This window comes from Lupinus angustifolius, chromosome LG05, assembly GCF_001865875.1.
Source record: "Lupinus angustifolius cultivar Tanjil chromosome LG05, LupAngTanjil_v1.0, whole genome shotgun sequence".
NCBI classification, from domain to species: Eukaryota; Viridiplantae; Streptophyta; class Magnoliopsida; order Fabales; family Fabaceae; genus Lupinus; species Lupinus angustifolius.
This window is the reverse complement of record NC_032013.1, coordinates 12,853,951-12,881,349: the sequence shown is the minus strand read 5'-3', so window position 1 is coordinate 12,881,349 and position 27,399 is coordinate 12,853,951. Positions and strand designations below refer to the sequence as shown.

General features: G+C 30.2%; 2 protein-coding genes across 2 annotated transcripts; one reads left to right on the top strand and one right to left on the bottom strand.

Moving 5' to 3' along the window:
• LOC109347860 (LOB domain-containing protein 22-like) lies at positions 7,799-9,575 on the top strand. Its single transcript, XM_019587957.1, has 2 exons — positions 7,799-8,791; positions 9,348-9,575. Exons 1-2 carry the CDS (start codon positions 7,998-8,000, stop codon positions 9,475-9,477), a joined length of 924 nt encoding a protein of 307 aa, XP_019443502.1. The 5' UTR covers positions 7,799-7,997; the 3' UTR covers positions 9,478-9,575.
• Positions 23,787-24,221, bottom strand: LOC109347008 (uncharacterized mitochondrial protein AtMg00810-like). The gene has a single exon (XM_019586746.1). It carries the CDS (start codon positions 24,219-24,221, stop codon positions 23,787-23,789), a length of 435 nt encoding a protein of 144 aa, XP_019442291.1.

Here is a 27,399-nt window from a genome sequence, read left to right as displayed (position 1 = left end):
AGGCAAGGGTAGTCCAATTGCCAGGACTTTTTCCTCGCCCTTTTGGGCTACCGGATCAAAAATCTACGTTGTTTTTTATCCCTACGCGTTTTAGTTTCTTGAGTGGTGTTCCTTCATGGATAACAACCAGAATACTTCATATTTTAATCTATCCTATGGCATATAGCTTAATAAATCATCCGTACTTTATCCAGACATGCAATCATTTGGCTAAGTATGGGTTTCTAAAACAAAAACAAATATAACTCCCAACTTTTGATGTAGTTGGGAGATCCGAGTGTTATATTCCCCACCTTGGGTTGTAGCGCGGTTGATCTCCTTTACGTGAATGTGTAGGTTGTCCGACTTCAAATGCTTCGAAACTAAATACAGAAAACTCAATCAGTGATTTGCGAGTTAAATCGTTTACTTGCTAACTCTAAGGTAAATACATCATTTTAATCCATTCTAAGAACATCCGAGACTTTCATCCATCCGGTCCAAGATCCATATTCTTGAACCATCATTTATCAACGAAAGTCTCGTTCATGATTCCTATCATGTTCATGATCATTTCAACACCTTTTTACAAGGATTGATCTCATGATCAAAACGACATTTTAAATCAAACATCCTTGATTTTATCATCATCTCTTTTCATCAAAATCCACACATGCATATATTTTAAACACTAAAACAGCCCCATGAACAACAAAATTTCATGATTTTAAAACAACGATTTCTAAATTCACAAAAACCTAATTTTCAATTATTGGATAAAACAAGAGTTAGGAAGATTATTCGAAAATTTTGACGGTTGAAAATGTTCGTAACATGCGTATAAACGTCATACTAAAATCTTGTAAAAAACTAACGATTAGATTTCTATGAGATTAGGAACAAAGAACTAAGAACCTACCTTGGAGTTCTTAAGAAAAATCCGAATGAAGAACAGAGAAATGAAATGAAGAGTAAAGGGTTCTCCAAGTTAAATGACTCTTTTAAGGTGCAATGAATCAGATTTTGGAGAGGAAAGCCAAGGGTTCTCTAACTAGAGTGGCTCTTTAATAAGGAATTGAATCAAATTTAGGGAGGCAAGCCAAAGGTTTCCAAGAGTAAATGGTGAAAGGGTAGATGAAGGGTTTAAGGGGTTTAGTGTAAAAGATGAGTATTTTTTTGCTTGCTTGCCCAACAAATTTCACTCGTGAAAGTGAAGTGACTTCTTTGGCGAAACATTCGCAGTGAGACCATTCCTGGGTATTGTCGGCTAATACTCGTTTGGATATTAAAATCTTCTGATTACGGTTAGAATTTTGGAATGCCGAATTCGGAGTGGAAAAATATTTAGAAATGTGTCACAGTCAACTTTATGTCTATCTTGAATCGAAATAATATTTCGAAACCAATGACGCAATCGGAATTCGACTCCGAGCTACGGAACTCAAATACACGTTATTGGGCCGACAGCAGTCCAAAAAATTTCTGTCACCGAAAATTATGAACATTTACCAAAAAATAGGAATTCAGAAAACAATACTAATAGTCAACTACGGCTTAGCCTAAATCCTGTCCGATTAATTTCTAAAATTATTTTTTGTTAAAATAAATAATTAATAAAATACATCGAATTTTCACGGTGTTACACTTATCTTCACCTTTGTCCTAGTCTAATACATGGATTTTTGGAGTTCTGGATCCAACACATTTGTGGTCCCAACCAAGGTCCCACCATTTTCTTTCTCCTTCAACTCGTCTGCTTTATTCTTCCATAGTGCATTTGATAGACCTTATCCAGTCAACATGTCATTCACCCTCATTTTTCATAATCTAGCGTTTCGGATAAGAGTCATCTACCAATTGATTCTGATATCAATTGTTGATTAAGCAGAAGTGAACGTTGCACAATGTTTGTCACAAACAATCAAGTAAAGGGTATAAAAGTAAATATAGGAAAAGAAGACAAAATAATTTGTTAACAGAGTTTGGCCAATTTGTTCATATGTCCTCGATAGATCGACCAATTCATGCTAAAGTCCTTGGGAGTGTTGAGTGTGTTACAAGCTGTAGCATATCCATAGGCCTAAGGCACAAAAAATGTTTCTAATTGATGCTTTATGCTTATAATTGGTGCATAATATTCTAATATTAGGAACTTGAGCTTAATATATAACATTGGTTTCTCTCTTCTATTCCAATAATAGGCACCAACAAGATGTTGCTTTAGTAGTGTAAGACCTCACTAGATCCTCATATAGGACAAAAGGTCAAAGATTCGATTCCTTGGAGCGACATTTGTTGAGAGAGACAAACACATACCTCAAAAGAGATTAGTTCCTTACCCATTGGGTGAGTGGATACCCTTGGGTAGAGGTGACAAAATTATCCACAATCCAAAATTATCAAAATCCAAGAAAACTGAATCTAGCCAAATTCATCCATTGCAACTAATAGATATAATCAAATAAATAATTTTAGTAACGTGTGAATTTGAATTCATATGTTATATCAAATGGATACACATGAATATATTTTTTTGGATGTATATCCAATCCATCCAAAAAACAAACGTTCATATAAACAAGGTTATTTGTTTTTAACTTCATTCCCTATCTTAACTTTCACTTTTCTTGTAATGCTTATAAATTTCACTTTGATTTTTTTTATTAAATTGAGATCAATTTTAGTAAATGTGGATGTGATTAATATTAAATGTTTGTTCTTAAATATATAGAATATGTAAATATATGTCAAAAAAATTACTTGTAGAACCTTAAAAGTCATATACTTATAGATTATTGCAAAAAAAATATAACTTTTTTCAAAGTTCAAAAAATAATTTTTCTAAAAGGTGTTTGTTAAAAAAAATAAAACTCTTTTTTTAATGCTTTATTGAAATAGTTTTTTTAAAGAATAAGTTTCAAAAGTGTTTTCAATTTTAATTAAAAAAATCAAATGAATTAAATATTCATTTACTGATCAATTAAAATATACTCATTGATGAATTGGATGGATTAGAATTCATCCAATAAATTTGAATTTAGATGAGTTATATGGTTTAAAATATGATTTAAATGAATTTACATAGATTGATATATGATTTTTCATCCATCTATCTAAATCCATATGTTTATCACATAAACTCATAGTTATATAACAACTAGACAATATAAAACTTCATACAATAATATATTTCAATATCCCAACAAAATCTAAAAAGTTTGAAACACCACGTAGACTTGCTCAAAAGAAAAATGAGACCAATTCAAATTTATCAGTTAGTCATTATGTCTTGAAGAAATAAATATGTTAATTGAAGGTTCAATCGGATCAAGTAATTGCAAGTGTAATATATAGATTTTCAGTATCCAAAATTCATTGTGAACACATTATATGAAAATCATGTATAGATATTGAAGTACTGTGTATAAAGGTATATATTAAATGTAATTTATTGAACAAAATTTGTATCATTCATGCTGTACAATGATTAGATATAGAGCAGGTTATATACAATGAAATTTGTTTACAAAACACCAGGCCTTAGTGATGATAAACAATGTAATTTATGGAAATTATGTTTAAATTACATTCATGCTCTCACATCCCTTCCTATTTAAAACATCACATTCCTATCAGATAGCAAAATTTTTTTTTTTGATGACATATAATTTTAGGGAAAATTTACACAAGTGTAGTTTGACTACTTTACATATTTAGTGTAACTTTTTGGTTTATTATCAAGAGGAGGGATCCACTTACTCCAATAGTAAATTTTTCCTAGCCATCAATTATAGGGAAATCAAATGATTTTAATTAGTGAGTAGATCTAAACTATTATATGTTCATAGAATTGATGGCTAGGATGAGAAGTAAATTTAAAAAACTTGTTCTTGGAGTAGGTGATTCCTCACACTATTATCAATATAGTACACTTTTACAAAAATCGTGTTTCATATACACGACTTTTAGACAAAGTCGTGATTGACATACACGAGTTTGGAGACTGATGTTAGTTTTTTAAAACTTGTGGACACATTCCACGATTTTACTTTTTTTTTTAATTTTATTTTTAAAGTCGTGTTCTATAAACACAATTTTCGTCGTATATTAATGCAATCTAACTATATTGTATTAGAGTCTTTTTACAAATAATATATGTCAAAGTTATTAAAAACAAAAAATAAACAATGGGTGAGTGGTGAACCTTTTACGTTCTACCTTACTATGTAAAACAATAAGCACTAAATCAATGAGTACAGTTGTTATTATTAATGTACAATAAAAATCATATTTATGAAACACGACTTTAAAAAATAAATATAAAAATAAGTAAAATCGTGAACCGTGTCCACGAGTTTTAAAAAGTAACATCAGTCTCCAAACTCGTATATGTCATTTACAACTTTGTCTAAAAGGCGTGCATATGAAATATGATTTTTGTAAAAATGCACTATATTAGTAATAAACCAAAAAGTTACGCCAAAGGAGTAATAAAGTAGTCAAACTATAATTCTGGTGTAAATTTTCCATAATTTTAGTATGTTTGTCCAAATTACATTGCCGTTTTTCGATAAACTCGTGTATATCTCTATTGGCCATAGGGATGACACACAAGTTTAATGTATAAAATAGTATAAAAATTCAAAGAGATCGAAATATTATGTCTAATTTTTGGTGGAACGTAAATTGATTTCTCTTTTCAATATTTTTATTTAAATTCTTTTGATTTAGTTTTATAAATTCTTTTACTGTTGTATTGTATACTAATGTGGGAGCTCTCTGTTAACCCATTTTAAAATTAGTAGTATGAGAATGTCCAAAAGTAATATATAGAGGGATCAGACAACTCATTTTACTATTACTACAAAAAAATGATACTCAATGTAATGTATGTATATATACATACATATATAGGGAGTGAGTCAGATAAAAAAATTCTCATTTAAAAATTGTGATATGTAATAGATTATTGAAACTTATTTGAATAATCAAGATTAAAAGATATACATGTTTCTAACTTTTTTAAGTGATAATATTATTAATAATTAATCTTTAATCATAATCATTCATGTATGGTTGTAAAGCTCGATTTTAATTTTCATACTAGAGAACAATTCTCATTTGAGTCACTCACAATAAATATATATATTATGCATATATATAAATTATTAATTATAGTTTCATTAAATCTTATTAGAAGTGAGTGTACTTTTCTCAAATTATATTTTTCAAATTTAGTTGATAAAGTATTTCATAAAAAATATACCCCAACACTAAAAAAAAGTAGTTATAAGGAGTAAACCGGTAAGGTTGCTTTGAATAAAATATTTGAAATATTCATGAAGGTTATTCAACATTCAATCTTCACATTTATAGATTTTTAATCCTCAAGTCTTTCATTAAATATGAGTATCTGACATTTTTGAGATGCTCATGGATGTCAAAACATTTACTTATCAAATATCAATCATTGGTATATGCATGAATGTGATGCATGGATAAATTTCATTCCATTTTTTTATTTCAATATTTATTTTGAATATAATGGGTTCCAAGGAAATGATTGATTATTTAAATATAGCATTGAAAAAAAATAAGGGATTAAAAGGAGAAGGAAATTGAAGTCATTTCACATAAAAACTGAAATTTAATATCTATAAATTATCAATATAAATTTTATAATTCATTGAGAACATTTTTCATATATTATTTTTTATTTAAAAGTCAATAATAATTAACATATAAAAATAATTATAAATAATATATCAAAAGTGTAAAAAAAACTCTTATATTATCACTGTTTTAAAATCTAACATTCTCACTAAAATGGTGGGAATATAACATTTACTTCCGCATTTCTAACATATTCTTTTCCTCCAAAACTTCTAAATAAGCATAAATATCACACATTAGTCTATGAGATAATAAAATAATGTTTCTTGCATGTATTTTTTTTTTTACTTTTCCGAAAGCTACTACCAAGTTACTTGTGCATTCGTATGAGGCGATATTTTTGCCCACATAATTAAGAATACATATTGTATGTGCATTTCCATGATTAACAATACACATGTTACTCGTGTATCTGCTCAGGGTTAAAAACATACATCTTACCCGTGCAATCGTATTGTTAAGAACAAATATGTGATCCATGACATTTTAATGGTTAAAAATACATATGTTACTCATACATTCACATTTCTAAGAACACTATTACTCATGCATTCACGTAGTTAAAACACATATGCTACCTATTCATTCATATTGCTAAGAACACACGTACCTAAGAGGAATAGTGATGGAACTTTTTTTATATAATATATAGATTATGTGTTATTAAATAATTATTGGGTAATGAATAATGATTACGGATATATTTTTATCATGTGTTGGAGTTGTACAAAGTGGATTGTCTTTATTGTGGTGGATCAATTTTAATTACATTAGATGTTATTATTAAATAATATTTTGGATAGTGAACAATGCATTTTTATCCTATGTGAGGATGTAACTATAGATATCTTGCTATTTAGCATTTCCCTTAATTATACTGTATATGTGACTCCAAAATTAAACTTGTATTTGTTAGATGAATATTAAAGTAAAATCTCTACCATTGAAGTAATACACATTATCTCTCATTAGCTTTGACCTGTTTTAAATTTTAAAGTGTCTCCAAATGAATAGCTCTCAGTAGTTAGTAGTTGAAATGGTAAAAAATTTAAACAGTTATCTTCAAGTTTTTGACTTGACTTTCAATATATATAGAAGAAAACTTCAGAGAATAATTTATCTTTTTTGGCTATTAAAAGTGTGATATGTATATTGTTTTGTTTAATTTTCAAAATATTTTTATAAAAAATAATTAAATTAGGCATATATCTGATTTTATTGACGGGAAGAGATAATTTATCTTCTTATATCAAGAGTTATATTATTATCTTTTCATATTACTATTGCTTCCTATAATGCCATGAATAGTGTTAATTTGTTTTATTTCTCCCTCAGTATATATATAGTACATGTTTAATTTCTAAGACTTTAGAAACATATAAAGAACAAAAAAAATACAAGGCTCCAAATTGCATATGCTTGCCCAAATTGAAGTTTTAAAAATTTAGAAAACTTTTGTTAGAATAATTAACCTCAATATATTATATTATTAATGTTTTCAACTCGAATAAAATTGTAAATACAGTCAAATAATAAAGAAATGAGCAATGATAATATTAAATAAAACAGGAAACAATAACATTTTAGTATTTATTGTCATTAACACTTATAATTAAGTATAAGCACCATTTTGAACAAAATAAATGCCAAACTGATAATTTCCTATAAAAGACACCATTCCATAGTCCAAAAAAATATTATTTCAACCAAGGTATTAGTCTAATCGTGTAAGGTACCACTATATTATTAGGATGATCTAAATATCAACAGTTTAATTTTTCGGAGCAACATTTGTTGAAAGGAGCTACTATGCACTCGAAATGGATTAATTTTTATCCAAATGATAAAAAAGTACTATTGATAATATAAAAAAAAAATACCATCTCATATAAATTAATAATAGTTAAATAATTTCTTATTTATCATACATAAATCTTATGGGCTTCACAATAGGATGCTGAAGTGTAACATAACACATATTTGTCCCACAATTTATGTCATTATATATATTATTAGCTATAATTGGTTGGAAAAAATGTACTTATCTAAAAGTTTAATAATTAAATATTTTTTCACACAAATTTTAAGATAAAAAAATGGGCTTACAGAGTGGACCACGTAAAGGAATGAAACCCTTTCTGTCTTATGTATATATTTTAGCTGTCTTTCCTCCCATTTCTCTCTATCTCTCCTTTCTTTCTACCCTTTCCATTATTCTGTTTCATCCTTCAACAAAGCTTGAGAAAATAAGGGAGAGAAACCCTCCTGAATAAGTCCCTACCCTTAGGAGACGCAGCTGATATCTCACTTTCACCCCTTTTTTTTCTGTTTCTCCACACAAAACCATGAATAATAACAACAACAACTTCAGAAATGGTAACAACACAACCCAGGCTTGTGCTGCATGCAAATACCAACGTAGGAAATGTGCACCTGATTGCATTCTTGCACCATATTTCCCTCATGATCGCCAAAGACAATTCCTCAATGCCCATAAATTATTTGGAGTTAGCAACATAACCAAGATTATCAAGGTTCTTGAGCCTCACGAAAAAGATCAAGCGATGCGTACGATTATTTACCAATCCGATATGCGCGCTAATGACCCAGTTGGAGGTTGTTATAGGTACATCCAAGTCCTTCATAATCAGATCGAGTATCATCGCACTGAACTTGAATTAGTCCTTCAAAATCTTGCGATTTTACGTGCACAAGCTCATCACCAACAACAACATCCACAGCATGTTTATGATCCAACATTAACTAATGTTAATGTTGGTATCAATGGAGAGGATGTTATGAGTGCAGGTGAATTAGGTGATCCTTTGAGCTTCTATAACTCGGCTGCCGCGCAGAATCATTACCATTACATTCAACAAGTTCCACAACAAGAACAATATATTATGTTACAAGAGAGTAATGAGAATAATTGCAGTAATAATAATAACAACACTATGTTGCAAGATCACGTTAATTCGTGGGCTATGCAGAACTCAATGTCCCTTTCCTCTTTGTCATTGCAAGGACAAAGTAGTAATGCTAGTCTTGGTGATGAATATGATCATAGATCAATGCTTGAGATGCCTTCTGAAGATCGAAATGATATCAGATTCGAGGTAGAAGATCTTGGTCATCACAGGTTTGTAGATCATTAACACTATGCATGTTTTAATTGTTAATTGTTGTAGGAATTTATGTTCTGATTTTAATTGTTGTGTTAGACACGCAAAGGTTCTAAAATTGCATCTATCTAGAATCTAGACTCAATGCCTTTCATGTAATTTCGATTTAGTCTTGCTAGTTTTCATTTTCAATTTGTACAATGTTACTACCTTGAATCTGCTTATGAGATGAGGGAGCACATCTTCTGTCTCACAATTTGTGTCAACCTATCAAAATTGATGGCATATGAAGTGATACAAATTGTGTGATAGTAAATGTGCTCCCGTGAGATAAAGATTTGGTTGATGTTGTACTTGTGAAGACCATTGGAACTGGTTTAATCAGAAATTCTTTCGATGTTGATCCTAGGATGTAGAAATGCATCATGAATTCTAGAAACAACACAAACATAAAGAAAGAAAAAGCTTAAAAACAAATATGCATTATGATTGAAGTTATGACTATCATGTGTTCTATTTCTGATGCATAAATGAATACCATTTTGTAAGGAAGTTTTTTAATTAAATATGCAGTGATGATGCAGTTTTGTTTAAGATAGATGAAGCAGTAATAAATGCAGAGGCTGATAGCATCCAACAAGCTCAAGATCATGATCTGAAAGGTGCAGCAACTTTATTTACTCTCACAAATTGTAATAGCTGAGATGATGATAATTAGCATAGATTTTAGAAGATGCATTCACAACATTTTGTGGCCATTACAATGTTTCTTACTCAACTTCGAGCTTATAATTTTTGAAATAATGATTAGATGCAACTATTGATATACCATTTCTTTCATAAAATCTCTCTTTTCTAATTAATTTTATTTTGATGGTGGTACTCTAGAGAGGTAATAAAAAATAATTAAATGTAGAATATGGTAGAAAATGTCTATATCATAACTTAGCATAGAATTTGAGATTGAGTGGAAGTGTTTTTTGTTACTTTGTTGTATATATTTTGCCTCTAATACATTTGTATTTATAGCATGAATGAAGAATAACTATTACAATTGTGAACATCCATTTTTGTCCGACTCAGAAAAAGCCCAAAGTTTTTAAATGAATTGAATTATAATTTTTTAAAAATTAAACAGATTAAGTTTGCTATATCCAACTAATTAAGTAAACTAAGAATTTAGAGATAATTAAGTTGATCAGATTAAGGTTTCTACATCTATATGATTAGATTAACCAAAGTTTAAAGATGAAATAATTTAATTTCCAAAAAAATAAATTTGTAAAAAAATGTAAAAAAAAAGAGGGTCTAGAAACCTAAGCAATTCTTGTCAAAATATTTGGACAAAAATTTATGGGCTTTCATAAACCCATATGTCATTTTCTAAAACAAAAATAGAAAAAAAATATTCTATTAATTAATTATTTTCATTTTTTTGAAATTATATTTTAGATAAATGAGGATAGTTAAAACTATTTTTCAATTATTTTTTATGTAATTTTGAATTTATTAAAGTAATTTTAATAAATACATTACGCTTATTTGAATTTAAAACTAACAAATAAATAAAACGAAAGAACTATTTTCTAAATTTAAATAAATGGAATTATTTTCTATGGAGTTTTAGTAATTTTCGGAATTAATTTAATTACCAAAAGAACAAAAATAAAAATTGTTAGAAGCTTCTTTAATATTTAAATTCAAAAAAATTCAAAGAGTAGCCAAATTTGAACAGGTCAGGATTTGGTTGTTTACGATCCCTAAAAATATGTTATCTGATTGCGTCATTTAGCCAAAGTTAGGGAATCAATCTATAAATAGAGGCATTTGGGTTTAATGAAAAGGGATTTTTTGATACTGAAAACACACACTGTCAATACTGAAAACACTAGATACATTGCTAACAAATAACACCAAAAGAGAGAGACCACGGTTGGAGAGATCCAATGCGCGTTGGTGTATGGTTGTTCTGTGCACTTGCTTTTATGGCTGATTCTGAGCTATAGAATATGCTTACTTTTACATTGACTTCACATCCTCCAACCAACGTCCAAAACGTGGCACGATTTCACTACAACCGGCCACATATGATCACTGCTCCCATAGGCACATGGGGATTCCCCGCATGCGCATCCACGAACCATTCCATGCACCCCTTCAAGGCATCCAATCACTCTGCGCCACGTGTCTGGGCACAACCCAACAACAACACTCTCTCAACCACCTTGCGCCACGTGTCCCACTCTTGTCACACACAATTCGTGCCCAAACAGTGTTAAAATCTCATCCCTTCTTTGCAATGAGGTATATAGGCTTTACATCTTTTATTTTTTTAAATTACATTTATATGTATTTCATGATACAAATATTAATTAGTAAAATAAATTATGAATAAAACAATTTACTAATTATTTTAGGCATAAATTAAAAAACACTAATAAATATTTAAGTATTATTTCTTTTTGGAATAAATAATAAATGATTAAATGGTAAAAGAAATTATTTTTGTGTTCCTTCGTTAACCAAAATTTAGTATTAATCCTTTGTCAATTATGAAAACTCTTTTTTCTGTAAATAAGTAAAATTATTCTTTTTAACAGAAATTTAAACATTTTTTTAAGATAAAACATCACAACATTGTTATAAATACGTTTTTAAAAAGTAAAATAATTTTGAGAACTAATCAAGGATGGAGATAAGATTGTCCCGGATGCCTCTTTCTTCTCAAATCATCTTCGAAAGGTCGCGCTACGTCGCTTATTTTCAAATGATTAAATCTCAAAATCAATTAAATTTTATCTTCTTAATTATGTAATAATAACAAAAATTGACGAAATAAAAACTTTTTTTCAATAATAAACAACACTTGCAAAATATATATTTTTGACTAAAAAATATATTTTCTTTAGTTAAAATACACTAAACCAACAAACGTTTTTCTACCTGAAGAACTACGTAAGCTTTGATCCTCTTAATAGGGGTACGTAGGACCAAAGTCAATATTGTCAGGCTCAATATAAATAATTTTTTCGTAATAAGTAACTAATTAATCAGACAATTTAATAAATAATAATAATAATGTCATATATTTTAATGAAGGGTACCGCTTAAGGCGGACGGATAGGGTGCTAATACCTTCCCTATTTTGTAACCGACTCCCGAACCTGAATATCAAAATCCAATAGCCCAATGTGATTGGGCTTTAAAAAGTTTTCTACATTTTTAACTATAAAATGTAGTGGCGACTATAAACAAAGTCGTGCAGCCGAAAATCGGGGCGCGACAGCTGGCGACTCTGCTGTGGACTTTTTTGAGAGAGTCAAGCTCATAATCAATAAAATATGTGACTGTTTATTTATCATTCTTATTAGTATATTTTTATTTTGTTGATTAGTTAATTTCCAATAATATTGCATGCTTACTTATTAATTATATGTATAAATATGAATTATATGCTTAATTTTAATTGTATATATAAATATGAAATTGCATGTTTAATTATTAATTATATGTATAAATATGAATTATATGCTTAATTTTAATTGTATATATAAATATGAAATTGCATGTTTAATTATTAATTATATGTATAAATATGAATTATATGCTTAATTTTAATTGTATATATAAATATGAAATTGCATGTTTAATTATTAATTATATGTATAAATATGAATTATATGCTTAATTTTAATTGTTTGTATAAATATGAAATTGCATGTTTCATTATTAATTATATGTATAAATATGAATTACATGTTTAATTATTAATTGTATGTATAAATACGAATTACATGCTTAATTTTAATTGTATATATAAATATGAATTACATGCTCAATTTTAAATTATATGTTATAAATATGAAAATTGCATGCTTAATTAGTAGTTGTATGAATTACATACTTAATTATTAATTGTATGTAAAGATATTTGTTACATGCTTAATTATTAATTGTATGAATTGTATACTTAATTATTAATTGTATAAATTGTATGTTTAATTATTAATTATATGAATTGCATGCTTAATTAATAATTATATGTTGCGTATATGAATTATATGTGCATACTTGTATTGTTTTTGTTATTATGTGATATATAATGTACACATTTTAGGCACACATATATGCCCTACACCCAGGTATTAGTGATACCTTTTTGGATAGAAGGGACACTAGCCTCACTGGTCGCGGTCTTTGTCGCTTCTAAGTGTTGGTGATGTGGACCACTCGTATTGTTACTTCTTATTATGAGTTAGCCGCTCGAGCTAGTCTCCTGTTTCTAACATCATAATATTTTGGCTTCTCTATTTGAGAGAGATGCAATATGAGAACCTTTATAAGGTGTCTAGAACTTGCCAAGGGCGTCCATTGCATGTTAGAACCTTGTCCTAGGATGTTGTACTTGTTGTGAATTTTGTGACGTGTGTAATGTTTGTATTGTAACCTATTGTTTGGAATTTTGTCGTATAAAACAAAAATCATGTAAAATATCGCACCCTTGAGGAAAATTCCTAAAGTACATATTCAAACATTGATTCAATTATCCATCCATTTATGCATTCAAAAAATAAAAATATTCATTGGTTGACTTATGCATTCAAAAATAAAAATTTTCATTGATTGACTTATGCTTTCATTCATGCTTTCAAAAAGACTTTTTTATTGATTGACTTATATGTACATTCATACATACATATATATATGAAAATTTATCACTCACTACTTATGCATGCATTTATTCATTTTAAACATACGTTAAAAAACATATCATTCAAAAAAATAATTTCATATATGCATACGCTAACTCAAAACAAAAAACTACCATTCATAATAATTCATTCATGCATACGTTACTCATACATTCTTTTAATTAGCTATCCATATATGCATTTTTAAAATAAAAAGAAAGAAAAAATACTTTATTCATACATTCTCTACTTTATTTATATATTCATCCATTCACTTATGTATTCAAAAAAATAATAATTCATGCATTCATTCATATAAAATAATACATATAACTCAAACATGTATTCCTTCATTGATTCATTCTATTACTCACATTCAAAATGAAAAAAATAAAAATACATCATTATTCATTAAAAAGAGTACATTACTCACACGTTCATTCATTCATGCAATCAAAAAGAAAAATTCTTTCATTGATTTAATCATACATTCAAAATTAAAAAATTGATTGACTTATTCATTCGTTCATCACTATAAAAAAGAAATCTTCATTAAGTCGCTTATGCATTTATTCATTCATTCAATTATTCATGCATACATTATTCCTACACTCATCTACTCATTCGTTAATTCATGCATACATGCATTTTTAAAAAAAAACAAATCATACATTCACTAAAAAAATTAAAAATACAATGATCATACATTCATCTAATTTTATTCATCCACTCAATCATTCTAAAAAATTCATTCATGCATTCAGAAAGAAAAGTAATCATTCATTGACTTAGACATTCATTCATGCATAAAAAATTATTAAGTATTCATTCACTCATGTATACATGCAATTTAAAAAATAAACACATTACTTATACATACACCACTTATGCATACATTTATCAGAAAAATAATAAATAAATAAATGATACATTCATTCATACATTTATCAAAAAATGAAAATAAGTTATTCAAAAAGAGAAAACATTCATTCATTCATGAAAAGTACATCATTCATACACATATTTATTTATACATTCATTCATAAAAAAAAACTTCATTCAAAGATTGTATCATTTCATTAACTATATTTCATATCTTCATTCATCATCATAAAAAGAAAAAATAAAAATGTCATACATCTTCCTATATATCATAACTCTCATGCATTCAAAGTCGTACATATCATAAATTGCATTTTCTACCAGTCTCATTCATTCAAGAAAAAAATAAAATTACACACATTCCCACATCTCATGCATAATAAAAATATTTGCATCCTTGCACCATCCATACATCCAAACATATGTGTAGTCATACACGTTTCTTGTATTTCATGCATCATTTTAAGTTATATGTTGCATCTCAATTCATGTAACATGATAACAAATTCAGTTCATACATATCATGCATCAATAAGAAATCATTTTTTGCATGTATTTCATGATCCCATTGCTAAAGACACTCATAAATGGAAGATTGGTTTTAAGAACAATATTGTTAGACTCGACTGAAAACAATCAATATTGAAGCTGAAGATATTTAAGAAGATAGAGAACTCCCAGTTTGTGGTTGAGTCCATACTCTATAGTTTATTGTCTTCAACCCTAGCTAAATTGGAGACCAATTTGAAAAATTCTCTTCAGTTAAGGACACCAATCAAGATTAAACCATTCTAGCATTCACTCAGAAAGAGTTACTTTCAAATGCATATATTTTTAACAAGTATATACTGATACATTGATCATGCAAGTTTCACCATCTGATACCTAACCATACTAACTCCACTCACCATATTTATCCAAAGAACACATAACCAAATAAATCCAAATAAAATTAATTTATGCATTATTGCGAGATATTTGATTTAAAATAAAATAAAATGGAGAATGATGCAAATATAAAACAAACAAAAATGGTGTACATCTTCAAGCAAATTTTTTATAATGACACAAGACATTTTTTTTAATTCCTAAACATTTTGGAGATATCCCTAGTCACCCCATTTGAGCCCAGACATCATGAAAGGAGAAAATTTTGGAATAACCCTCAATATTTCAATAGCATGGGGAGGGTAGCTTTTCAACAGTTTTCCTTAATATTCAATTATTAAAGAAAAATATTCTATTACATCAATCATGTGACCGGAAGATAAGAAAATACAAAGAACGTTCCTTGCTAAAAAAAACCAAAAAAAAAGAAAGAAAAAAAAGTCCGCTGCGAATCCTCAATTAAAATCTCAAGCAAAAATTAGGGCAAAGGTGCAACATCAAGGATCACAAAAGGAACCCTTCATGAAAAATTATCGCCTTAATCAGAGGTCATCCTTATCAAAACCTGAAAAATTCTCTCAATAGTTGAATGTCATGTCTGAAAAATGTTGAAAATAGGATAAAGAAGAAAGGAGAATGTTGGGTATAGGAAACACAAATTTTGAGCCTTCTATCATTTTCTTGAAAACCCTTAGCCTAGCCACGATACAAGCTTAAAAAGACCTTGTTGAAGACTTATTTGCCTAAGATGTGCATCATGACCAAAAAATGTTGACTCCACAAATCTCATAAAATTTTGATAAAATATCTCATCTTTAATGCATAAGTTAAAATTTATTATCATCATCGTCATATCAACACAAACCCAAACATAAATTAAATATCATCAACCACAATTAAATATCAACCATCTATCCTTCATACCTTCACAATCACTCTTAAAGCCAAAGACAAATTCAATTCTATCATAGCCACCACCACATCTACATTAGCCAAACCTAAATTGAATTCTATCATCATCATCACCACCATATCTACCCAAGCCAAATCCAAATTGTATCATCATTACCACATCACCACTCATAGACCAAACACTTACCAAACTTTGCATGATCATTGTTTTAAAAGTTATGCATGAAATAAAGAGCAATAAAGGCAAAGGAAAATGGGAAGCTTCTCAAACTGGGGCAAATTTTCAGATGATTGATGGCCTAGAACTTGACAATCTAAGCTTACCAAATCAATATGGATATAAGAATGACTCGGATTACCTCATACTGGGACAGTGGAAAGTCACAAGAAAACCAAACTGGGGCAAATTTTAGTGTTGATCACATTTTCTAGTGGAAAGTCAGAAGAAGCCAAAACTGGGGCAGTTTTTAGGTTGATCCCATTTTCTTGTCAAAAATTAAAAGGAGTCCAAAGCTGGAGCAATGTAGAAGTGATTTCTTATGATTGTCGTGATTTTATTAGTTCAATCAATCACAAGAAGTTAAAATCTCCCAATCAGATACAAGAAATATCTTTGATTATCAAACATCTTAAAGAAAGAACGACGCATTGTTCAAGGCTTCTACTTTCCATCGAGTCAAGACATCTAAGGGTGTTCAAAGGAAAGAGCAAAAAAAAGTGTTAGGTTGAAAACCCACATGGGAAACCTAGAAAAAGGTGAGGGGTCCTAAGTCGAAAACCTATGAAGGCGACTTGAGATCGTTATAAAATGAGAGAATTCCCGACAGATGCCTACATATGGTAATCTGGGCAAAAATTAGGGAAAATTAAATGAACACCCTGAATTGAAGACTTGCTACAGACTTGCTACTGCATATCACCAATCACCCAAACTAGGGCTATCTTTTGGAGAATCTAAGTTGTAGCCTCCCGGGTGAAGACAAGAGTTCATAACAATCACATTGGGGCAATTTTTGCTGTTACAAAAAACATCAACACTTTTGAGAGAAATTCTAAGCAAACCTACACTCGGGCAAAATAGTTGGGTTTAATCATTGTCCTCAAGATCATACTGAAGCGGTTTATGGATCACTTGAAGAAAAATGCGTCTTCGGGTAAACTGGGGCATATATAGATGAGTGAAAAGTTATGATGCCACTCAACAGGAGACAACAAGGACCACTTTAGTCGAGTCTACAAAATTTGATGAATTTCATACACAAGATAAAAGAAAAAATTGAACCATAAGTGACGCATTAGAATATTTGTGCACAAGTCTTACTTCTCATTCCATTAAAACAAAATACATAGTACTCATATCATACATGACATACATACATTAAAACATAACTATATTTTTCAATGCATAGTTACATTCATATACCAATCATTATAGCACAAACACAAACAAACATGGCATAATCATTCATTGCATATAACTAGGCAATCATACATGCATATTCAAATTATTCTTCGTATAAGCACAAAAAAAAAAAAAACAAAACAGTGCATAATATATAACTAAATATTCAAACATGCATCCCTACACTATTCTTTAAATAAGCGCAAACAAATTATTGCATTGCATAACCAAACATTCAAACATGTATCTCTAAATCATTCCTCTAAATAAACCATAAACAAACAAACCAAAAATTACATATCAAACATACATTTATACACAATGTTTGCATTAACAATTAGTGCGAAACATTACATTTCGCAAGTGAATTTTATAACTTCACATGAAAACCTTCATTATGGCAACATGAGTGCCTCAACAAATCCCCGAATCGTTTTGGGAGCACGGGTGCCTCAACAAATCCCCAAATCGTTTTGCCAGCATGGGTGCCTCAACAAATCGCTGAATCGTTTTGGCAGCACGGGTGCCTAAGCAAATCCCTGAATCGTTTTGGCAACACATGTGCCTCAGCAAATCCTTGAATCGTTTTGGCATACGGGTGCCTCAGCAAATCCCTAAATCGATTTGACAACATGGGTGTCTCAGCAAATCCCTGAATCCTTTTGGCAGCATGAGTGCCTCAGCAAATCCCTGGTCCATCATGGCAAGCGTGAGAACTGCCTCAACAAATCCCTGGTCCATCACGGCAAGCGCGGAAACTACCTCAACACATCCCTGCTCCACCAGCAGAGCATCGATCTGCTTCATCAAATTCGGTATCTTTCCCAACGACCTTTTTCTAAGCCTTAACAAAAATAGCGTTCATTTCTTTACTGGTCACTTACCATGATATCTCTCAAACCTTGGTTTGCTTGCTATCAGATAAGTAACAAGTAAAGAGGGGCAGTAGTGAACACACATTTTTGTCCGACCTAGAAAAAGCCCAAAATTTTTAAATAAATCGAATTATAATTTTTTTAACAATTAAACAGATTAAGTTTGCTATATCCAACTGATTAGGTTAACTAGGAATTAAGAGATAATTAAGCTGATCAGATTAAGGTTCCTACATCTATATGATGAGGTTAACCAAAGTTTAAAGATGAAATAATTTAATTTCCAAAAAAATAAATTTGTAAAAAATTGTAAAAAAAAGAGGGTCTAGAAACCTAAGCAATTCTTGTCAAAAAATTTGGACAAAAATTTATGGGATTTGATAAACCCATACGTCATTTTCTAAAACAAAAATAGAAAAAATATTCTATTAAATAATTATTTTAATTTTTTTTTTGAAATTATATTTTAGATAAATAAAGGATAGTTAAAACTATTTTTCAATTATTTTTTATGTAATTTCGAATTTATTAAAGTAATTTTAATAAATACATTAAGCTTATTTGAATTTAAAACTAACAAACAAAAAAACGAAAAAACAATTTTATAAATTTGAATAAATGGAATTATTTTCTATTGAGTTTTAGTAATTTTCGGAATTAATTTAATTACCAAAAGAACAAAAATAAAAATTGTTAGAAGCTTCTTTAGTATTTAAATTCAAAAAAATTCAAAGAGTAGCCAAAATTGAACTGGTCAGGATTTGGTTGTTTAGAGTCCCTAAAAATGTTATCTGATTGCGTAAGTTAGCCAAAGTTAAGGAATTAATCTATAAATAGAGGCATTTGGGTTTAATGAAAATGGATTTTTTAATACTGAAAACACACACTGTCAATGCTGAAAACACTGGATACATTGCTAACAAATAACACCAAAAGAGAGAAACCACGGTTGGAGAGAGAAATTTCAAAGCCAAAGATCCAATGCACATTGGTGTATGGTTGTTCTGTGCACTTGCTTTTACGGCTGATTCTGAGCAATAGGATATGCTTACTTTTACATTCACTTCACATCCTCCAACCAATGTCCAAAACGTGGCACTGTTTCACTACTACCGGCCACATCTGATCACTGCTCCCATAGGCACATGGGGATTCCCCGCATGCGCATCCATGAACCATTCTGTGCACCCCTCCAAGGCATCTAGTCACTCTGTGCCACGTGTCTAGGCACAACCCAACAACAACACTCTCCCAACCACCTTGCGCCACATGTCCCTCTCTTGTCACACACAATTCGTGCCCAAACAGTGTTAAAATCCCATTCCTTCTTTGCAATGATGAGGTATATAGGCTTTACATCTTTTATTTTTTTAAATTACATTTTTATTTATTTCATGATACAAATATTAATAAGTAAAATAAATTATGAATAAAACAATTTACTAATTATTTTAGGCATAAATTAAAAAACACTAATAAATATTTAAGTATTATTTCTTTTTGGAATAAATAATAAATGATTAAATGGTAAAAGAAATTATTTTTGTGTTCCTTCATTAACCAAAATTTAGTATCAATCCTTTGTCAATTATGAAAATTCTTTTTTTCTGTAAATAAGTAAAATTATTCTTTTTAACAGAAATTTAAACATTTTTTTAAAATAAAACATGATAACATTGTTATAAATACGTTTTTAAAAAATAAAATAATTTTGAGAACTAATCAAGGATGGAGAGAAGGTCGTCTCGGAGGCCTCTTTCTTTTCAAATCATCTTCGAAAGGTCGCGCTACGCCGCTTCTTTTCAATCGATTAAATCTCAAAATCAATTAAATTTCATCTTCTTAATTATGTAATAATAAAAAAAATTAACGATATAAAAACTTTTTTTTTCAATAATAAACAACACTTGCAAAATATATATTTTTGAATAAAAAATATATTTTCTTTAATTAAAATACACTAAACCAACAAACATTTTTCTACCTAAAGAACTACGTAAGCCTTGATCCTCTTAATAGGGGTACATAGGACCAAAGTCAATATTGTCAGACTCAATAATAAAAATAAATATTTTTTTTTCATAATAAGTACTAATTAATCAGACAATTTAATAAATAATAATAGTAATAGTAATAATGTCATATTTTAATGAAGGGTACTGCTTAAGGCGGGCGGATATGGTGCTAATATCTTCCCTAATTTGTGACCGACTCCCGAACCTAGATATCATAATCCAAAAGCCCAATATGGTTGGGCTTTAAAGATTTTTCTACATTTTTAACTATAAAATGTGGTGGCGACTCTAAACAAAGTCGTGCAGCCGAAAATCGGGGCGCGACAACATTTAATAAAGAGTCACCACTAGATACTCAAAAACTACTTAATCACTCTAGTAATGATTAAGTGTTTCAACTAACATCATTAACAATAAACTCATATGACTTTTCGCTAACAATAATTAATTTTCACTAGCATGTTATTTAACATTTACTACACCAAAGTTGTATTTCAACAACACACAGTTTAGGGATTTAACAAGGCTTTCAGGCGTTGTCTATGTGAGCGCACTAGAATATCAACATGATTTAACAACACAAACACGAGCCCTGTTGTATGAGATAAATACAACAACACCCCTCTAATGAACATTGTTATATATTTGATAATTATATAACATCGCTCACTAAATGAAGCATTGTTGTATTAATCATATATAGTAGTGTTGGCAATAATGAGCGTTGTTGAAGTTTATACATACAACAACGTTACCTACAATGAGCATTGTTGTATTAATCACATATAACAGTGTTGTATATAATGAGTGTTATTGAATTGTATCTATACAACAACACTCCCTACAACGAGTGTTGTTAATTATTGTACACATTAATACCTACATATATTTATCAACAACACAAACATATATTCTCAATAGCATATACACATTAATATCTGCATGTATATCCAAAAGTTTGTATGATTGACATCAATACAATACAAATTATAAATAAATAATACATCATGCCAATTATGTTTTGGCAGAAAAGTAAATAAAATTACAAACAATTCAAATAATATTTGAACAATATAGGCAAATTACAAACAAACAAAATTTTGATCTAATTTGTCATTTTCTTTGATCGTTTTTGGCTTGTATCATCCTTGTTTAGAGCAACATATTGATTCACAAAAGCCTCTCATCATAATAATCTCTTGCATATAAATCATTATTTATAGTTGGTCTGTTCTCATGCGATTGTGATGTCCCAATTGCAAAAATAATAATATCTTCTTCAGTATCAATATCTTCATATTCTTGGCCATTAATATTATTGACAATTATTTTGTTAGTCAATAGAACAATGTACCATTGCATATGAGATGAGTCACTAACACAAAATACTTGTTGAACATGTGATTCTAGAATAAATGACACATCTTTATATCCTAGGCTATTAAGATCCACCTGCATGAACCATTCCAACTCATTGACTCGGAAGCCATTGTTGTTATCAACCCACATACAACAAAAATTGGCAACTAAAACATTGCATAATCCAATTCCCATATTTGTTCCATAACCTTGCAATATGACATATTCACAGATATTGAGTTTCTATCTTCGGAACTTCACATATGTAAAGTTCGAGAAACAATAGTCACACTACTATTTTGCATTTTACTTTGATCATCTTGCTTTTTCGTATAAAATGTGAAATCATTAATTAGGTAACTACTGTAGGATAATACATAAATACTTGGACAATTGACGAACCATTTCAATCTTTTGGAAACTGAATGTGCATATATATTCAACTCTCAACAATGTGATTTTCTAGCCGCTTTATGAAACACCGATTATACTCTTTGTAAATCCAATTTTCATTCTTACTTGGGTTAGAATTCCTAAGCATCTCCTTGTGTCTTTCAACATATGGCTCAACCTCGTCAGCATTATGTAAAATATTTGTCCAATTAGGTTCTTCGTATATTCTCAGTAATCCCTTTATCAAATGTTCTTTCTGCATACTGAGGCTTTAAAATGCCAAAGAAATCACCATCGGCAAGGCATCCGGTACAAAAATCAAGAGTTTCTTCAACAATATATCGCTCAACAATACAACCCTCTGATCTTGATAGGTCACATATCATTTTAATGTCTTCATATAATGCTCAAAATGTACATTCATCCCATACAAGAAGGATCACATAGTTGTGTCTCTCAAACAAGATGAGTGCTTAGATGAACCATTATGTCAAAAAAAGAAGGTGAGAAATACATCTCAAGCACACACAAAGTCAAAATAATTTGTCTTTGCAATGTAGATAATTTCTCATGGTCAATCACTATTCTACAAATTGTTGTGAAGAAGAAGCATAACTTAGTTATGGTTCATCGCACTTTTTAGGTAGAATGGACCGTATACCAATAAGCAAGAAATGCTCCATGAGTACCTGACAATTATTAGACTTAAGACTTTTTAACTTGAGGTATTTCATTGGTACGAGGTTCCGAATGTTGAACAAGTTGAATTGATGCAAATCAACAACGCTTGCTTAAATGCACACTATTAAACAATGCTCATTCAAGCCAATGCTAATTCAACAGTGCTCATTTAAGCCAAGGCTAATTCAACAGTGCTCATTCAAGCCTGCGCTGTTGAAGTTATATCGACCTATCCATTCTTGTCTATGTTGTTTAAGAATATTAGTTTTCAAGCTAAGTTCAGAATGGGAATGTCATCTTCAACATCGGTCGTTGTAAGGAGCATTGCTAATATGTCATCTTCAACAATTCAAGGCAACGTTGTTGAATAGATGCAAATCAACAGCATTTTGCTTAAATACAGGCTGTTAAACGACGCTCATTTAAGCCAGCGCTAATACAACATCACTCATTCAATCTTGCAATGTTGAAGTTATATATGCCAATCTAATTTAACAGCGCTTGCTTGAATGAGCGCTATGGATTAACTTCCACCTTGTATTTAACAGCGTTGTTCTAACAAACGTGGTTGAATGACTGTCGTTAAATGCGAATTTTGGGGTAGTAATGTAACATTGTTGCACTCCCATTATTTCTCCAAGTTGTTTAAATCTTCCTCTTAGTAATGCTTAAGTGAAAATATTTGATATTTGCTCTTATGAACTGCATAAGAAAAGTTGTATAGCTCCTTCTTCAATTACAATTCAAATGAAGTGATATGTTAATGTATCTGGTCCTATGAAAAACAAGATTATTTAACATGGAAATGACTGACTTGTCACAATGAAGCTGAAGACTTCCTATTGCTTCTCACCAATGTCCTCTAATATTCTTCTTGGCTGAAGTGCTTACTGTGTAGCCAAATCAATTGCTAATTATTCAGCTTCAGCTGAAGATTGTGCCATTATATCTCGCTTTTTTGAGCACCAAGAAATCATACTTGAAAGAAGGTTGAAAACATAACATGAAGTGTTATTCATATCATCAAGATTTCTAGACCAATCATTATCACAAGAACCTTTAACTACTTCAAGCATAGAATTCTTCTCAAATCTGATTATGTAGTCCATGGTTTCCAAGACATAACTTAGAACTCGTTTTGCTGACCCAAGATGTAAATGAGTTGGTTCACTCGGGAACCTTAAGAGTAAACTAGCAATAAACATCAAGTCAGGCCCTAAAGTTGCAAGATAAAATAAGCTTCCAACTAAACTTCTGTACATGCTTGCATCTACCAATCTTCCATCATCTCCCTTCTTTAATTTTTCATTCACCATCAAAGGGATATCAATAGGTATGCAACCATACATTCCAAACCTTTTCAAAATATTTTCAGCATACCTCTTTTGACAAATAAAAATTCTATTTTCAACTTGGTAAACCTCAATACCAAGAAATGATGCAGTGAGCCAAGATCACTCATCTCATATTTTTCACCATCTCTATTTTAAAGTTATCAATGTTTTCTTGTTGTTACCCATATACACAAAATCATCCACATAGTGGGCAACAAGAAGAATACCATTTTTACCTTGAAGCTTCACATAGAAGTAAGGGTGGAAATAGGTTAGACCACCTATCAATGGCTTATTACCTAGCTTATAACAAGCTAGGTCAGACCGGACTTTTTTTGTGAACAGATTATGTTCAGGCTTTTTGAAAAGTCTATTTACTTTAATAGACCAGACTTAATAGGCTTTTTGGCATAGAAGTAAGGGTGGAAATAGGTTAGACCACCTATCAATGGCCTATTACCTAGCTTATAACAAGCTAGGTCAGACCGGACTTTTTTTGTGAACAGATTATGTTCAGGCTTTTTGAAAAGTCTATTTACTTTAATAGACCAGACTTTAGGCCATCCAAAAAGCCTATTAAGTCTAACAAGCTAATCTATTTAGTTATATTTATAATAATGTTTATATTGTACAACTTTAATATAAGTAATATTATTATATATGTAATTTTAATGTAAAAATATTACAAAAATATAATTTAATTCTTAAGGTTAAAAGAATATAGTTAAAAATATATCTATTAGCATATTTAAATATAAATATAATGACATATTTTATGATTATATAATATAATAGACTTTTAAACATGTTAGGTTTAAGCTTTGAATTTTTTTAAACAGACTAACAAGGTAGACCTGATTATATATACTATATAGGCTCTACATGCTCCTTCCTTTGGAAACTGTTGGCGATGTTTCCATCCTTACATACAAGTAGGCTCACTTTGACTAATTTGAAACCCTTGTTCAATGAGGTAGGTGCAAATTTCACTATACCATAACTTGTTTCAACCTAGAAAGAGTTTTCTTCAACCTTTACTTTTTTCTCTTGGCATTTAGTGACAAAGCCTTAAGGTAACTGCACATATATCTGTTCGTTTTATTCTCCTTTAAAGAAATGACTTCAAATCAAGTTGGTACAAATTCCAACCTTTTCGAGCGGCGAATGCAATGATTGCTCTTACGGTGTTCAAACGCGCTACTAGAGCAAACATCTCACTGTAGGCAATACTAGGTTGTTTTGTATTGATTTTGACTCCTAATCTTGCCTTGGCTCTTTGAACAAAACCATCTGAATTATGCTTCAATTTGAATACCTACTTCACTCCAATAGCTTCTTTGTCATTTGGCTTCTCAGCTAGTTGCTATGTTTTGTTCTTCTCAATTACATTTACTTCTTCCTGCATAGCCTTCCTCCAAACATCTTCTTTGATTGCTTCTTCAAAACTTTATGGTTCTACTGCACAATATTGCAACTTGCATAAATATCACTCAAACCCCTTAATTTTATTGCAATTGAGTTAGGAGATGATGAACCAGAACTTGGTGAATTTGATAAGGATGAAGAACTTAGCCTACATGGGTCCGGTTGCTCATTTGTTTATAACTAGAAGATTTTTAGAGGTATAATTGAAGTAACAAAATCTGAAAAACAAATTTATTAATATAATGGCTTTCAGGCACTTAGAAAAAATGGAGGGGAGAATTCTTTCAGAGCTTGGATGCTCGATTGTTTTTTCACAACCATGTGAAATATCAAATCCTTATTTATAGCCTAGCATTGCAATAGCTTCTTCGTTACTCTAAATTATTGTAGAAGCACATATGAATGACATAAAATTCTTAGTCTATTCCTTAATCTTCTAGTTGCTTCTACTAAGTTTTAGCATCTTCTAGTTGCTTCTACTAAATTGCAGCATCTTCTAGTTGCTTCTAAAGGTGTTCTCTCACTCCAATCTTCAAAATGAAATGGACTCTTATTCCAAACAACATTTGTTGGACATCTACTAAGTAAATATACAAATGTATTAACAACCTCATGCCAAAAGGTTTTTGGCAAACATTTCCCAAACAACATAGACTTCCCCTTCTCCATTACGATTTGGTTCAATCTTTTGGATACCCCATTTTACTGAGGTGTGTAACGTAGTGTTAGTTACCTCCCAACACCTTCATCTTCACAAATTTTGTGAAATTTATTTGAGGTGTACTTCTTTCCTTTGTCACTTATCAACATTTTTACAAACCTATCACTTTATTTCTCAACAAATCTTTTAAACTTCTTAAAGATTATAAACGCTACATATTTTTGTCTCATAAAATATACCCATTTCATGTGGGTAAAATCATTGATAAACATGATAAAATACCTAGCACTTGTTTGGCTCTACATGCTCCTTCCTTTGGAAACGGTTGGCGATGTTGTTAGCCAAGCATACATCCTTCACATGGATATTCTATCCCAAGAAAATCCTATCCCCATGTATCTACATAATTAAACTTCATATAATAATGTAAAAATATTAATTTATATTACTATGATTTTTTATTTTAATTAAATATAATTTTTTAATTGGACGAGGATACCAAGTGAGACAGAAATGATGACATGTGATCCCCATACCCTTCACGCACACCAAATTTATCTATAATTGATGGCATAAATTTTACACTCTTGAAGTTCAAGTGTGTTAAGAACCAGAACAATTTCAAGCATACAAAATAACAGAACAATTGAATGAGTGAACGTAAACAGTAGGGAATAGTGTATTATTGCAAAACAGGGAAATGTTTACAATAGATTGATTCTATCGCCATAGAGTAGTGCTCCTAATAGAGAGCGACACACTCTCTATTCCATTCTTAACAGAAAGTTCTATTCCCAAAACGATACCCTCCTCCTCTCTTGCCTATTTGTAACCGAAAAATACATCACACTATTCTACCAGATTTTGTCCCATTCTCTTTGCCACCTCATCATTCACACATGCTCCCTTTTTTACCCTCCTAGTGTACACCTTCCACACCTTTTGGGCCTACTACCTTCCTGCATCAATCTGTCTTGGGTGTTAATTGGGCCAACTCCCTCAATAGGTGCTCTAACAATACCTCCTTCTTCAACATTAGTCTTGTCCTTAATACTAAACTTTGGAAATTGGCTATGAATAGTGAACTCATCTTCCCACGTGGCATCT

Excerpts from the sequence above, each read along its gene's own strand:
- LOC109347860 (XM_019587957.1), top strand. The coding sequence starts at position 7,998 with ATGAATAATAACAACAACAACTTCAGAAATGGTAACAACACAACCCAG. Across the intron at positions 8,792-9,347 it reads GAAGATCTTGGTCATCACAG|TGATGATGCAGTTTTGTTTA; the intron begins GTTTGTAGATCA and ends TTAAATATGCAG.
- LOC109347008 (XM_019586746.1), bottom strand. The coding sequence starts at position 24,221 with ATGTATGGTTGCATACCTATTGATATCCCTTTGATGGTGAATGAAAAA.